This window comes from Helianthus annuus, chromosome 10 (assembly GCF_002127325.2).
Source record: "Helianthus annuus cultivar XRQ/B chromosome 10, HanXRQr2.0-SUNRISE, whole genome shotgun sequence".
Taxonomy (NCBI): Eukaryota; Viridiplantae; Streptophyta; class Magnoliopsida; order Asterales; family Asteraceae; genus Helianthus; species Helianthus annuus.
The window spans coordinates 80697720-80715566 of NC_035442.2; the positions used below are offsets into that span (position 1 = coordinate 80697720).

A 17847-nucleotide genomic window follows, 5' to 3' on the forward strand; every position below is an offset into this window, starting at 1 on the left:
GTATTATTTATATTATTTTAGGACTTGAAATAATATAACTCGCCAAAATACCAAGAAATTACAATCCAAAATACTACCAAAATTCCAAGGAATAAATATACAAGTTATACCCAAAATATTGGAGAAACCGAACAAGGAATATAACTCACAAAAATATTCTGGAAATATTATTCATGAATATATATATTTTGGTAATAATATTTTAGACACCAAGAGAACAAAAATATAATTTTTACAATTATTACAAATTTATATCATATATTTGACAAGAAGAAAATATATTATTTTTGGGTAAATGAAAATATATTTTCTTGAAATTAATAGAAGATATATTATTTTTGAAAGAAATATATATTTTCTCAAACAAACATTAAATACATTATTTTTGGGAGAAAAATAGATCTATATATATATATTTTCTAAGTTGGACTTGAAAATATATTATTTTTGAGACTTATATGGAAATACAAATATTTTTGCCAAGGAAAAATTCTAAATAATTTTTCTATGTAATATTTCTTAAAATATATATATTTTGGAAATATATATTGATGTATTTTTATTAGAAATATTATTCCAGAAAGGTTAATATAAAAATTAAGTATGAGATACTTAATAAACACAATAAAAATACGTATTCTCGTACGTATAATTACACACCGGAATACGCCATCGATACTTGGCAAAAATATAGAAGGATAAGAATACGAATACAAATACACCCATCCTTGGGAAATTATACAAGTACAAATACATAAACTTGACAAGTTTTTTTTTTGGGTAAAGGGGTTTGAGTTCCTCTTGGATTGCGTTAATGGATCAAGTAAAAAAACAGAGGATTTGCTAAATTAGGATCGCTCCGATCTCACTCACCTGTGTTACGCTGGTTAAATTTTATTACCACCAAAACCAAATAAAAACCAGTGAAGGCAAAAAACACCTCCAGTGCTCAAGTATGACATGCCATACAAGAGAAACACGCGACACTAACAAACAAATCGCACTATCAGTACTACTCGAGCCTTTCAACTCTAATACAATATAACACAAACAACTAATCAGCCGCAATCGTCATCCGCAACTAGCAACCCTCGGGGTAAGCTCCACTCCTGCAAAACATGCTCCGTGTGGACAGAATACCGAAACCTCATAGTGTGTGGCTTCATTCGGACCGTAGACAAGACGACCTCTATAAGTTGTTCTTTTGTTCTCCTTTTCGGTGTGAATAGTCTTCTATTCCGTTCCTCCCAAACAAAATAGACTGTTGCACCAACAACCAGCTTCGCAATGACATTTGCAGCCTTTTTTGAGTTAGCTATACTTAACAGATACTCAAAGATATCATTCCACGAATTCTGAATAGCGCCCATGCCAGCTCTTCCCCGAACCCCATACCAAATGTTCTTGGCTTCATCACACTCAAAAAACAAGTGCTCATGCGAGTCAGGACCCCTTGAACACAGCGAGCAACATAACAGGTTAAGATTCATATTACCCGAGTTCCATCGACTCATGACATCATGGGTTTTCAATTTTCGTAGAACAAGCAGCCATAAGAGAAAAGAGTGGTGAGGTATAGCTTGCGGAAACCAGACTCTACTTGCCCATTGAACCTCATTATGCGAATGCCTCAAATCATCCCACGACGTTGACGTACTAAAATCAGTTTTTCGACCACCATTTGTACACCAAACCAACCTATCATGATCATTTGCATTTAATTCCGGAACCTGCATATCGAGCAAACCCGGAAACCGAGTAAACCAAGCCTCCGGCCACACCCATTCGCCATTAATGCAAACATCAGCTACACAAGAGTTCATATCAAAACCCGCATTAGCAATGGTTCTAGGAGAAATAAAATTACCAAGCGGACACATTGCATCCCATTTATCAAACCAAACACATGTTGTCACACCCCCAAATTACCACATAGGGAGTGTCCCTGTTAGGCGTGTGACATACCAATAACGAGCCACCAATTACATTGAACCCATACAAGTTATAAGTAAAATCCCCATTATTAATAAGAACATCTTCAACAAGTTTAAACGAAAATCAATAAGTTCAGCGGAAGCAAATAGTAAACCAAGTTAAACTGTTTCAAAATCCAAGTATAGTTTCATGAAATCAATCGCATAAATCCTCCCAGTCGACCCATGACCACTCCAGCTACTCCAGACAGCAAGTTCCCAAGTCCAAGATATCTAACAACCTGCGAGCATGCAACAAGTGTATCAGACAACGCTGGTGAGTTCATAGTTTTACGAAAACGTTAGTTACCAAGTGTTTAATCCAGTTCATTGAATACCATTTTGAAAACAATGTTGATAATACCCCAATACAAGACGGCTTCTGATTATTTTGCCCTTTCTCCAATGCTCCTATCAAAGCATTGGTCATGACTAGGTCATTAGTTCAACACCCGTCCTCCCAGGAACGAGGTGAGGTTGCCAAACCTAAGTAGCGCTACTAACTAATACCATGTTACCTTCCTGGTAACCAAACAACACGGAGGGACTTTAAAGGTGATAGGAAGAGTATATTATCCAACATTCCCGTTTTTACCCAAAAGACTTGTCCCTCCCAGGAATACCCACTGACTGTCCCAACCACCGGGACGCATGCTCAAGAAAGATGAACTCACCTTAGTTTTGCTCGGTAAGATTAATTATCCGTTTAACAGTCAGTCACAAACGTCCTAACACGGTTACCGACAACAATTAGTTTTGAATGCACATATTCTAGATATTTCATGCACTTTTAACGCACATACTCCCTAATCACATATCACGCAATCCCGTGCATATGACACCCACATATTATTATACGTACTGTAACAGTTGACCATTCAATGAAATCCGCAACATACATCATAATATCACATATTACTCAATCACATGTCATACATCTCTAATATTTAAATAACACCCTTATAGTTCAATCATGGCAATTAACATACAAATTCAACATCATCGAGTAGCATATAACCAGTTCCTAAACCCATGTTATCAGTCCACACAACTCTTGGCAACTAGATTAATTCAGTGATCACCCTAGTGTGCTACTTAACCAAACTAATGACCCAACTCAGTTTGTATAACTTATGTTTCTAGCCCGCTAATTAAATCCAGTTCGTAGGCCGCCCCCCTAGAGCCCAACCCAGCTTAATCGGCCCACCAATCAGCCCACTATGGGATTCAAAAGTCGGCCTACATTATTCATTCCAAATTCAGTACAACATAAAGTGTTTACTACAGCCCACATTATTCAATATTGAAGATTATTCGTTCGAGACCCATGGTCCCATACGATACTTAGCTGCTTATTACGACGTAAGTTATGTAACAAATTTTAAAATAATATATAACCAATTATATATAGAAACTGTGATAATCAATATAAGCCTTATATAATCGAAAGAGAAAAATGGAATACAGTTAAAATATGGTTTTCACTATTTCTTTTATTGTTACTTATTAATAATCAGTTTATCAACAAAAATCATCACATCCATTAATTCTCATAACATTAATATCCCTGACATGTGCACATGGTTATTTGATCAAGACTACCATTAATCTACAATTCTATTGGACCTAAATAACAACTAATATAACACATCGGTTACTTAAATTTAGTGGACTAATTTGATAGGACCAAAGATAACTTAGTGGGTTTGAACAATTACTACATGGATCAGTTCTTATCATTGGTCAATTTGAGAGGCACACATCAAACAAGGGAATCCATAATTATCACATGCACACAAGACTTTTCTTATTTATGTCATCATGCATTTATTCACACATACAATCTGATTCATATATGTATTATATTAACTCATATTCATGCATATACAATTTTTGTTAATTAGTTCACACATGAATCAAGATCAAACAATTAAGAATTTCAACAGATAAGAAACTACTAACCAAGGGGCTCGACTAGAGAAGATGATGCCTCGCTGAGATCTACTGTGTCGCTAGTTTAGGGGGCATAGGGTTTACAAGTAGTTGGGTAATCTTATACAAGTTATAAGTAAATAAGAGAGAGGGGTTTCCTTGCTGTTGTCGCCGAGTGGAACAAGGAAAGAAATAGGTTTGTTAGTTACGTATCCTTGACTCTTAATATAAGTGCTGAACAATGATTAACACGAACCACTAATGGGTTTGGGAATGGCCCGGCTTGGGCTTATGATATCTGGGCCGGAGTGGGTAGGGTGCAATCTAGAAGGTTTCCAATATTACACATACTCTTATACACACTTTACGTAACCAAATTAAATAGGAAAAAGGCCCGGATTGTTTGGGCTTGCGAAACCGGCCAAGAAGCAACCCAAGTCCAAGCAACTAACATATACTAGGTCCAACTCTAAGAAATTAAACATATAATAGGCCCAACACTAAGGTTTTCGAATACGGGTGTTTGATTTGGGCCCCGAGTATGCGTGAGTGTGTGTGTTGGCTCAAATGTGTGTGGCCCAAGTATACGAACATGATAACTAACCGAGTTATAACCACAACGCAGCTCATTGGAGAGAAACAGTTAACGAGGAGTTAGAATCACGAGATTAACGTTACAAACCTTGAAAGTTCGGGTTGTCACATCATCCCCAACTTGAAAGAAATTTCGTCCCGAAATTTGACAAGTAAGCACAGAAGAGTGAAGCGATAGAAACTCTAATTAAACTATATGTAATACTACACAAATAATAATCACAATTAATAATCAAGCATTACACACAATCACTAATCATCCAGATAGCTACGCGGACACTACGTTAACCAAATTGTAAAACAGGATTGCGAGGTCAGTTGGGTGCCACATCATCCCCAACTTGAAAGAAATTTCGTCCCGAAATTCGCCAATGATATTGAAAGTTAGTCCCACCGTTTGAATAATCGGGGATAACAGAGCTTCACCTGATCTTTGCGTTCTCCCACCGCGAATTTCCACTATTTCTTAAGCTTAACAGCTTCCCAAGGGGTTCAAGTACAAATCCTGGATCTATGACTAGGTTCTCATTTCCATATATGTGTTTCTGGTTGCTAATATCCTACCTTGACTTTCTCACATGTCAAACTTCGTTCCCGTGCGTGGATATCTGGGCCTTCAGGCCCGGTCACCCACATATGGTCTTCAGGTTTCAATGCATCCTATCAAAACTCAGGTGAATAGGATATCGAGGCCCATGTGCTTCGCCTACACCATTTCCCTAAGCTGAGAAAGCTGAGAAGACGTCCTCCTAATTTGATTCCCAAGAGTTCACCGCTCCCCGCAGTGCTAACGAGGTTAAGGCTACGCAATCTTCGAAAATCCCGTGATGATTCTGTGATAGTATCCAGCGAATCCAAGGGATTGCTGTATCCCAGAAGGAAATCAGGATTTGCATAAGGTCAATTCTGAAATTCTACCTAACGATGTGGAAGTAAACCAGGTAACTCCTCAGAAGACACGTCAGAAAATTCACGAATAACTGGAAGATACTCTATCTTCCTTTCTTAAAGTGGCGAATCGGTGACAAGAGCTAGTATAGCAGAGTAGCCCTTCCGTAGACACTTCTGGCTTTCACGACTGAGACAATGCCAACAATGGCACCACTGCGATGATCTTAAACTGATAAGGATTTCCCCACTGGGGAGAGGGAACGCACGATTTTCTTTTTGCAGAGAATTTTCTGCTTGATACATAGATAACCAAGTCCATGTCAACGACCACGTCAAAACTTACAAGAGTATTGGGAAGTAGGTTAATGTCGAACACTTAACCCACGAGAGCAAGTTTACAACCAAAAAGAACGTGAGAAGCTTCTATCGATTTACTATCAGTTAATTCTACTACATGCTTATTCACAAGAAAGGTGGGAGTCAGTCCTAACTGACGACTGAACCCTAAGGCACATAACTCCAATCGAAACAAGAGTCAAATAAAACAGGAGCAGAAAAGATCATTCAAGAAGACGTACCGGTCTCAACATTGCCATCATTGCGAGTCTCCCCCAATAGTAAATACTCTTCCACGTGCTCCGTTCCCACCATTGTTCCCATTGTTGCCGCTCCCAGTATTGTTGTTGTTGCCAGCATTCTGATTAAGCTGAGGGCAATCCCTCTTAAAATGACCCTCATCACCACACTGAAAACACCCCTTTTGATTTCCCTGGTTCTGTTGAGACTGTTGCCTCTCCTGTTGCTGTGGCTGCTGCTGCGGCTGCTTTGGAAGCCAGACCCTGCAATCTTTAGCCATATGACCCACCTTGTTGCACCTATGACATACCCGGGTGCATGGCCCGCGATGGTGGAACATACACTTATCACACTTTGGTAGCTTTCCCGCGTAAGAACCCTGATTTGAATTGTTGCTTTGATTCTGGTTCACAGAAGACGACTGGCTGAAGCTACGGTGGATGTTGTTGTCTGCCCTTTTATGAGATTGGCTGGCACCGGTTGCTTTTTCAGTATCGTTCCATTTTCGTTTGTGATCACTAGCAGGTGTGGTAGCTGTAGCAGTCGAGGTAGTAGCAGAAACGCGTGGCGGCAGGTTGCCACGTTCGACCTCCTGGTCAGTAATCTTATGTGCCAAACGGACGATTCGGGGCAGATTGTCTAGGTTTGCAGCAGTAACGTACCCCTTAACAGCTGGTGCTAAGCCCTTGAGATACAACTCAATTCGCCGAGGTGGGGGTCGAGACATGTTAGGGCACAAAGTTGCTAAATCATTAGACCTCCTAGTGTATGCTTCAATCTCAGATCCCTCCATTTTCAGATTGTAGAACTCGTTCTCCAGTTTCTGAATCTCATCACGAGGACAATACTCCTCTCGCATCAACTCCTTGAAATCATCCCAAGTGGTGGCATTTGCCATCTCAATACCCAACATCTGAACTTGGGCATTCCACCATGTAAGGGCACCATCCTCGAGTGTGCCCGTAGCATACTTCACTATGTCCCCAGCTGGACAGTTACACATTGCAAATACCGATTCTGCCTTCTCAAACCATCGTAGGAGTCCTACAGCCCCTTCAGTCCCACTGAAGGTCTGTGGCTTACAATCCATGAACATCTTGTACGTGCAAGCAGGTGGAGCAGGCGGATTGTTTTGATTCGCAGGTTGGCCTAAAACGAAGGGACATGCAACACACAAGTAAGATTCGAGTATACGTCATAAGGATAGAGAGTAATTGGCAACATATCGTACCAGCCTGGTAAGCCGCTAGGGCTTCAGCTACACGAGTGTTGATCAAGTCGGTTAATTCGGCCTGGGTCATAGCAATGTGACCACGTCCACCACCTCGGCCTCCTCCACGTCCACTCATGGTTCTATATAAGAGAAGGGAACAATCTTAAGGGTCGAAATGAGGTAAAAGTCGAGTATCACATTGAAATCTACAAACTACCTAGTTTACACACAATAGGGCAGAACCCTTCTCACGCTCGTCAAGCCTCACTGGGACTTACATGCACCTCACGTTATTATTATGTGTGCACCCATAGTAATAAGGTAATTTGCATGCTCATCTCAGTGCCTCTTAACTTGCGCTAAAGGTTTCCCCACATTCAAATAGCAAGCGAAAGGTTTTATAGGATCAAGAATCACAATGGTCGAAGGGTAGTGTCACACTAACAGTTCACATAATAGGGGTTGGTAATATAAGGGCTAATGCAGTTGTGCCAAGTGTGCATTCACGTGTAATGTTATACATAAGTGTACACTAGATATACTATGCAATAGTAAATGATAAACGAACCTTGCAGTCTGGAGCTGAGTGTCATGGTCGATTTCGGTACTGTTCGGTTATAGTCTGGTTTTATGAAACGTTTAAAACCAAGTTCACTATAACCAGCGGCTCTGATACCAAACTGTCACACCCCCAAATTACCACATAGGGAGTGTCCCTGTTAGGCGTGTGACATACCAATAACGAGCCACCAATTACATTGAACCCATACAAGTTATAAGTAAAATCCCCATTATTAATAAGAACATCTTCAACAAGTTTAAACGAAAATCAATAAGTTCAGCGGAAGCAAATAGTAAACCAAGTTAAACTGTTTCAAAATCCAAGTATAGTTTCATGAAATCAATCGCATAAATCCTCCCAGTCGACCCATGACCACTCCAGCTACTCCAGACAGCAAGTTCCCAAGTCCAAGATATCTAACAACCTGCGAGCATGCAACAAGTGTATCAGACAACGCTGGTGAGTTCATAGTTTTACGAAAACGTTAGTTACCAAGTGTTTAATCCAGTTCATTGAATACCATTTTGAAAACAATGTTGATAATACCCCAATACAAGACGACTTCTGATTATTTTGCCCTTTCTCCAATGCTCCTATCAAAGCATTGGTCATGACTAGGTCATTAGTTCAACACCCGTCCTCCCAGGAACGGGGTGAGGTTGCCAAACCTAAGTAGCGCTACTAACTAATACCATGTTACCTTCCTGGTAACCAAACAACACGGAGGGACTTTAAAGGTGATAGGAAGAGTATATTATCCAACATTCCCGTTTTTACCCAAAAGACTTGTCCCTCCCAGGAATACCCACTGACTGTCCCAACCACCGGGACGCATGCTCAAGAAAGATGAACTCACCTTAGTTTTGCTCGGTAAGATTAATTATCCGTTTAACAGTCAGTCACAAACGTCCTAACACGGTTACCGACAACAATTAGTTTTGAATGCACATATTCTAGATATTTCATGCACTTTTAACGCACATACTCCCTAATCACATATCACGCAATCCCGTGCATATGACACCCACATATTATTATACGTACTGTAACAGTTGACCATTCAATGAAATCCGCAACATACATCATAATATCACATATTACTCAATCACATGTCATACATCTCTAATATTTAAATAACACCCTTATAGTTCAATCATGGCAATTAACATACAAATTCAACATCATCGAGTAGCATATAACCAGTTCCTAAACCCATGTTATCAGTCCACACAACTCTTGGCAACTAGATTAATTCAGTGATCACCCTAGTGTGCTACTTAACCAAACTAACGACCCAACTCAGTTTGTATAACTTATGTTTCTAGCCCGCTAATTAAATCCAGTTCGTAGGCCGCCCCCCTAGAGCCCAACCCAGCTTAATCGGCCCACCAATCAGCCCACTATGGGATTCAAAAGTCGGCCTACATTATTCATTCCAAATTCAGTACAACATAAAGTGTTTACTACAGCCCACATTATTCAATATTGAAGATTATTCGTTCGAGACCCATGGTCCCATACGATACTTAGCTGCTTATTACGACGTAAGTTATGTAACAAATTTTAAAATAATATATAACCAATTATATATAGAAACTGTGATAATCAATATAAGCCTTATATAATCGAAAGAGAAAAATGGAATACAGTTAAAATATGGTTTTCACTATTTCTTTTATTGTTACTTATTAATAATCAGTTTATCAACAAAAATCATCACATCCATTAATTCTCATAACATTAATATCCCTGACATGTGCACATGGTTATTTGATCAAGACTACCATTAATCTACAATTCTATTGGACCTAAATAACAACTAATATAACACATCGGTTACTTAAATTTAGTGGACTAATTTGATAGGACCAAAGATAACTTAGTGGGTTTGAACAATTACTACATGGATCAGTTCTTATCATTGGTCAATTTGAGAGGCACACATCAAACAAGGGAATCCATAATTATCACATGCACACAAGACTTTTCTTATTTATGTCATCATGCATTTATTCACACATACAATCTGATTCATATATGTATTATATTAACTCATATTCATGCATATACAATTTTTGTTAATTAGTTCACACATGAATCAAGATCAAACAATTAAGAATTTCAACAGATAAGAAACTACTAACCAAGGGGCTCGACTAGAGAAGATGATGCCTCGCTGAGATCTACTGTGTCGCTAGTTTAGGGGGCATAGGGTTTACAAGTAGTTGGGTAATCTTATACAAGTTATAAGTAAATAAGAGAGAGGGGTTTCCTTGCTGTTGTCGCCGAGTGGAACAAGGAAAGAAATAGGTTTGTTAGTTACGTATCCTTGACTCTTAATATAAGTGCTGAACAATGATTAACACGAACCACTAATGGGTTTGGGAATGGCCCGGCTTGGGCTTATGATATCTGGGCCGGAGTGGGTAGGGTGCAATCTAGAAGGTTTCCAATATTACACATACTCTTATACACACTTTACGTAACCAAATTAAATAGGAAAAAGGCCCGGATTGTTTGGGCTTGCGAAACCGGCCAAGAAGCAACCCAAGTCCAAGCAACTAACATATACTAGGTCCAACTCTAAGAAATTAAACATATAATAGGCCCAACACTAAGGTTTTCGAATACGGGTGTTTGATTTGGGCCCCGAGTATGCGTGAGTGTGTGTGTTGGCTCAAATGTGTGTGGCCAAGTATACGAACATGATAACTAACCGAGTTATAACCACAACGCAGCTCATTGGAGAGAAACAGTTAACGAGGAGTTAGAATCACGAGATTAACGTTACAAACCTTGAAAGTTCGGGTTGTCACACATGTGTTCACCCCATCTCCAAGGTTCACCCATATATTATTTCGGATACTCTGTCGAAGCCCTAACATCATTGAACAACGTATTTAAGTAAATAAAACCAACCACAATACAATTGGTGACCAAAAGCCAGTTAACCAAGTTTTAAATTAAACAGCGGAAGCATAATACGTGATACCAAAATATAAGTTCATAGTCCATAAGTTTAAAATCCAAAACGTAGATTTAATAAGTTCATAAGGATTAAGTGTTTATTACGGAACATGACAGTCCGTATCCCACAACGACTCCTTCCTCGTGCAAGCTCCAAGCATTTAACAACCTGTAAGGCATGTAACAACGAGTCAACAACAAAGTTGAGTGAGTTCACGTGTAGTTGTTTAGTTTTAATTTGTTTCTGAAAACGTGGTTTGTCTTTCGTTGGCGTAATTGCCGTGGGGGTTACCCCGTAGTTGAAAGTAAGATTAACCAGTTCATTCTTTATTATGTAACAGAATCATTGTTTCAAAACACACGGAAATTTGAAGTTTCGTTTCATTAAACATTAAACATTTACATCGTCTTGAAATCTAACAAACAAGTTAAACATAGTCTATCATTGTTATTAAGTCACTAAGGCCTTGTCCAGTCCTATGTGAGTGCATCCTATCAATCAACATTAAACATATGTGAAAACAAAGTCAGCAAAGAAATGCTGGCGAGTATATAGGTTTTATGAGAGTGTCGGATTCATGGCTAGTTTATATGTTGTAGTACCTTGTTAGACTCAAAGAGTCAAAATACTTACCTTGTTTTGAAAAGTGTATTACAACATAAATAACCAACTCAAATCAAATTGGTTATAGTTTATTATAAAATCTCATAGCCATGATTCTTAACCCAAAACATTTAGTTAAAGCAATTTGTAAAAATCTCGTAAAAACTCGTTAACAAAACTCGTATGGTTTATATCATTTCAAAAACCTCGTTTGTGTGACATCGTCTCAAAATCGTTTACCCAAGTGAACTAAATAATGCCACGGTATGTAATATGTTGAAAACACTTATATATAGGAAGTACCAGCGGCGTATCCACCATGCTTTCAACGGCGTATCCACCATGCTTTCAACATATTACACCTGTCTCGTTATCTAAACACTAACCGAAAACCAATCGTTTACCCAAATCGTTTAACTCGTTAAGATCGTTTCAAAATCGTTAACTCGTTTAAAATCGTTTAAATCATCCTCGTTTTAATTTGTGAAAACTACTTTTGGTCGCCTCGCTAATAATATCCAAACCTTCGTGACTCGCCAATCGCCAATCTCGCATTAACTAACCACCAACGGGTAAGTTAACAATCATCTCGCATTAACTAACCACCAAAGGGTAAGTTAACAATTACAGATTCGGTCGCTACCCACCTAACCCACACATAACCATGGGTGCAGTCTGATAGCGGGATTTGTCAGATCCTATGGTACCATAACGTAATATTGGTCGGTTTGGCCAAAATTAATGGATGTTATTCGTTATGTAATTACAACCAACAAGCTTGTTCATATTATCAAAATCGTTATTAGTTTTAATATAAACCATCTTAATCGGTTTTTTTAAAAAAACATTGTTTAAACGTTGAAATCATTTAACACATATGGATCACCCCAAAACAATCGAAAACAGTAGAATAGGGGAATTATGTACTCGCCTGAGAATGCTTAGTGGTCTTTGAACAACAACCAAGCAAAGCTAGAGGGAGCACGGAATCAATCGGCAACCTAATAACTATATAAATAAACCGGACCTAAGTCGGAGGATCGGATAGGATGAGGTCTTGTAAACCAAATGAGTTATTGGAACTCAAATGACATGATTTAACAATGCCTACATACTAAATTGAAACCTAAACTTGACAAGTTAAAAGGTGTTATTTTAACTAGTATTCCAACATTCATAAATATAATTTAAGTTAAAGTATTTATTATTTTAACAAATAATTATATAACTTGGAATAATATCCAGGACACAAAGAAACATAACTCAAAGACACTAATTAATACTAAGTCAAGGCACGACCCGCACGTCTAATAGACCGTAGTACGTTGTAGGTAGTCGTGCACACTAGTAGCGGCTTGAGTTACGTCGGATTGAAGAACGCAAAACTGTGAGTTCATGTCCCCCTTTTCTCTTAACTGTTTTTGGTTTTATAACTCTCGGGGGTGGAATACACGTTACGATTGTTTAAACGGTATGAATTGACTAGGAAATGAACTGTTAGATCATGTGAGCATAGATTGAATTTGAAATGCCATTAATTCTTAATTAGGGACGAAGGTTAGATCTAACGGGTACGGCCGAACCCCACTCATGGTACTTGTGACCACTTGAGTGCTTCGGTGTCCCAGTCGAGGTAAATCGACAATAGTCAAGGTGAATTGACATAGTCGAAGGGGAATTCGAAGTAGTCGAGGTAAATCGACAATAGTCAAGGTGAATTGAAATAGTCAAGGTGAATTGACATAGTCGAAGGGGAATTCGACATAGTCGAGGGAATCAACAAGGGTATAAGCCTACTCATCTTGAGTGCTCCCTATGTCTTCACATGTTTTAATGTCCTTGCAAAACTTTAATTTAATTTGTTCATAAATGCTTTTCATACCTGTTTTCAAAGGAGTTGCTCAAAGTTTACAAGGTTTTCAGTACTAATACGAAACACATGAACTCCCTCAACTTTTGTTGATGTTTTCTAAAATTACATGTATTTCAGGTAACAAGTTGGATCTTGGGCGCTAGTGTTATTTCTAGAAGTAAATTCCAAGTTTAGATTTCATCCACTTTCGTCGATTTGTAACTTAGTCGAATGTTGTGTTTAAGACTTAAATAAATGGTGCTTGTAATACTTTAAACTTAATGAATGGATGAACATCGTTTTGATCATATAGTTGTTTATTATGATTGAATGCAATGGTATTAAACAAGTCGCACATCATACGCTTCCGCAAAAGTCAGGGTGTGACATCTCTAGACAACAAATGCCATGAAGCGCATATGCTTATGAAAGCATTAACGAGCAAATTAGCAAATTTGGACCAATCAAAGGAGATGTGAAGCCAGACCCTGTCATGACATCATGGCGTTTTGATGATGAAACAGACATGGTGACGGTTACATACGACAGCGGAGAGTAGGAAGTCTACTGGCTAGAGAACATCATGACAAAGCAGCGACTGGGTTTCATGGAAGAATTGCATAACGCCACTTGTACCAACACTGAAATAAACTCAAAATTGCAGTTAATGCAAGACATGTTCAGGTGGAGGCTTCAGAATCTTCAGAAACAAGAAGCTGATGAAGGTGAATGTGATGACATGGATGAAGATCCAGATGAAGACTCCGAGGAGGAAGAAGATGACGCAAGTGATGGATACTATTCGGATAAAGTACCTTCTGACGAAGGAAATTAATTTTTTCCTCTTTTTTTTCTTCTATGTAATCTTCTTTTTCTTAAGAAAATTAAACGATATATTTCTATCTTTATTAGCTAAACGCCAAAAAAATACTAAAAATGGTTAACCCTAACAAAACGCCAAAAATAACAAAAAATATTTTTCCTGCTTAATATTTTATTTACTCCGTTATTGTATTTTGTCATTTTGGTCTGCATAACGCCATTTAAAAAAAAACGCCAAAATTAGAAGATGGGACGTCTATAACCTATAAAATTGATAAAAGCTGATCAACACAGTAAATACAAAAAAAGTAACTGAAAAGACAGTTACTTTATTACTATCATTTATTACAATAAAAAGTCCCGCCTAAACTACGCGCCAAAAAACTCCTATAAGAGAGGGGTCTATACACAATGAAATTAATCACAACTAGAAAACACAAAATCGCCATATCCTCTAGAACCCACTACCTCTAAAACGCCACAGATGGCAAAGCTTTCACTGAAATGGATCCTTTTTCTGAGGGGGTTAAGTCAATAATATTTTGCTGAATGAGATGGACAAATATTCAAGAAAAAGAGACCGATGACAATTATATGCCATCATGTGAGCTTTGTTCTTGATGATTATATGGATGGAATAAAGGGTTCAACACAAGTGTAAAATGCTATTTTGGACTCCTGTTAGGATCTGAGTTTGGATTGATTGTGATTTGTGTTTGAATTTAGATGGACAAATGAAAGAGTAGTGCAGCGGAATTTAATGGAACCAAACTTTTCACAATCAAACAGAAGAAATGCTATCAATCATACATTTTCTAACACTGAATCAAATGATTAAATTTATTTTTAAACTCTGATTACAATGTGTGTATGATATGCAAACTCCCCCTCAGCCTGAGCTCAGTGTTTGTTCGTGCAGAAAGAAGATGGTGAATGAGCTAAACAGAACAGTACAGAGTACTGTTCTATTTATAGGCACTTGCAAACCTCTGAGCATCTAAGCTCACATCACCATGAAAGTGACATCTAACCTCATAACAAACTCTAACAACTGATCTATACAAATACTGCTTATGCTAACTACTGATATTACATTACAATGCATAAACCAAATATAAACTGCTGTTGCATCCTTCCACTGCTGTGAGCCCAGCAGATGTTGTCATGATCAGCAGTGCTTGATCAAAGGCAGTAGATTGAGCAGCAGAGATTTAGTTCTTCTATCAGACTTTGTCTTGGTCAGTAGTTGTAGGTCAGCAGATTGCATGATCAGCGGATAGGAGGTCAGCAGATGTTGAAACCACTTTCAAGGGGAGAGACTTGCAACCAAACATCTGCTTATTTTGAATCTACTGTTGTGATCCAGTTTTGGCTTTTATTATCTGTTCCTTTGGTAGGGTTCAATCCCAACAATCTCCCCCTGGAACAGATAATGCCAAAACTCTCCATTATTGTAGATTTTTATTGCCTCAACAACACTTCCCTTATTTGCCCTTTGAATTGTAGTTCGAAGGTTAAGGCATCTGTATCATCTTCATCCCTGCTAAGTGGAAGATCAAGGAGATCCTGCAAATCTTCAAGTCTTAGGCCAAGAGCTTGTTCCCTTGTAAATTTCTTCACTTCGCCATCTGCCCTGACCATAGTCAATACGTGGTTCTGTTTGTCAGTTTTCCACTCTTGTATTTTTAGGCGAGATGGGTTTCTTGGGAGATTTTTATTTGTTGAGGAGTTTGGTGAGGCTGGCCTATTCATAACTGGCTGAGCAGTATGTGCAGATTTTTCCAGTTCAAATTCTTCTTTCAACATTACCAACGCGCCCGTTTGCACAATGGCTTTTCCAGTAAGAATTTCTTGAACTGTTTCAGAACCTAACTGGCTTTGTCTCCTTCTTTTGTAGATGGCAGTACCAGCAGGAGCAGTGGTTCTTTTGAGATGTGGCTTTGATGATCCTTTCGAAACCTCTGCTATGGAGTAGTCAGGCTTTTGTGGAGCTTTTGGATCTTTCTTCCTTAGCTCTTCCAAGCTCTTGTAGGTGGCCCTAACCCTCGCTTCTCCCCACTTAGACACAGAGTTCTTTGACCCATATTCAGCAATTATCAGCTCCTCTTTCATTCTCTTCAGCTCTAAAGCTTTATCAGCTTCAACCCTTTTGAATTTTTCTAGGGGAGTCTGCTTGACTTTATTTTTGATCATTTCATGAATCCTGGCTACTTCCTTTTCAAGCTCAGGAATAGTCCAGTTTCTGAACATGTGCTTCTCCCCCTTGTATGTCTTGTAGGTCATGATGTTTTCAATGTAGTCTTTTCTCAAGGACTCATCTGCCTTTTCTGAGATTTGCTGACATACATTCTTTGCAAACTGTTCCAAAGCTTTGACCTGTGTAAGTAGAAACTGATAGTTTTGTTGATACTCTCTATCAGATTTCCCTTGTTTGTTTTTGATTGAGATATCCTCTGCTTGCTTGGCCTTGATTTTCAAGTATTCTTCAATATTGGTTGGCCTGGGATATCCTTCAATCGATGGCAAACTCCTTTTTGGCAGGGTCATCCTCATAGTAGAAGGACTTAATCTCTTCTCTGACTGTTATAAGTTCAAGAGGAAATTGAACACCTGCAGGAGGTAAGGGTTTGTATAGTTGAGCTGAAGAGAGAGGAATGGGTTTTGAAACTGTGACAAGTGCTTGGGATTTTGAAGCTTTTGGTGGTGGAGATGGAGAATCATCATCTGATATGACAACCCTTTTCCTTTTTATTTTAGGAAGGGCAGATGATGTTTTAGGTGGATCAGTGGTTTGTGTTTGACTAACAGCTGTTGAAACAACTGGTGTTTCAACCACTGTTGTCATTACAGCAGATGTTTTGTCATCTGCTGTCTTCTGCTTTAGGGCAGGAACAGATGGTGATGATAAGGCAGTGGTGGTGGTGTGCGTTGAAGTGGTGTGTGTTTGAATGGGAGCAGTTGTTGTAACAACTGTTTGGGTGGAGGTTTGATGTAGGTGGCTTTTGGACAGTGTTTTTGGAGAGTGCTTTGAAAGGCTGGATGGTGTGGATTTGGGTTTCCTTACTTTTCTAGTAAGCTTTCCTTTTGGAATCGGATTTTGATCATCCTTTTCACCAGAACAACCCTGCGCATTCAGCTTTATGAAAGCTTTCTTCTCCTCATTCCACCTTGACAAGGCCTTTGCCAGTCTATCCCTTTTTACACTTATGACAGCATCATCAAGTGCATTCCTGGTAACATCAACCTTTTTACTACCATCTGGCAAAGGAATATCTCTGAGCATTGCACCTGTTGTTGTATCAAGATACAGCCCATTATCAATCCCCTTCTTTATCCACTCCTTAATTTTCTCCCCCTTTTTGGCATTATATGCAGGGAGGTCATCAATATAAAGTACAGTCGGAGGAGCATTGCCAGTGGTTGTTAGCAATTGGGCCTTAAGAGCCTTGATGTCATCATTTGTATCCCGGAACCTAGACTCCATTGCCTTTTTGACCTCTTGAACATGTTATTCATGTTGTTGCTCGGCCAATTGAAATTGTTGATGGAGAAAAGGTTGAAAGAGGTTCTAGAGCTCATTTGTAACATCTGCTGGTGGTGGAGCAGGTGTTTGAGATGGAACAACAGTGGATGGTACCTTTTGAATTGTTAACAACTGTTGCATCATTTCTTTAATTTCTGCAACAGATGTGTCCAATTTTTCAACACGTGCCGTCAATTCTTGGTACTTTAAACCATCACCCAATTTAATGGGATCATCTGATTTCCCACTAGCAGTGGTTTTATCAGAAGTTGAGGTAGGGAGTGTACTCCAAACATCAACAACTGATGCCCCTTTTTCTTGGTACTGGGGTCTTCTTC

General features: G+C 38.7%; 1 protein-coding gene across 1 annotated transcript; it reads right to left on the reverse strand.

Moving 5' to 3' along the window:
• Nucleotides 1-1058: 1058 nt before the first annotated feature.
• On the reverse strand, nt 1059-17470 carry LOC110881755. Its single transcript, XM_022129918.1, has 2 exons — nt 17242-17470; nt 1059-1807 (listed from the first exon to the last, which is right to left on the reverse strand). Exons 1-2 carry the CDS (start codon nt 17468-17470, stop codon nt 1059-1061), a joined length of 978 nt encoding a protein of 325 aa, XP_021985610.1.
• Nucleotides 17471-17847: the final 377 nt, after the last annotated feature.

Bases quoted from the DNA above. Each gene is read 5' to 3' on its own strand.
- LOC110881755 (XM_022129918.1), bottom strand. From the start codon at position 17,470: ATGGAGTCTAGGTTCCGGGATACAAATGATGACATCAAGGCTCTTAAG. The intron at 1,808-17,241 runs GTAGTAAAAAGG...ACTCTTGTGTAG, and splicing joins AGATATTCCTTTGCCAGATG to CTGATGTTTGCATTAATGGC.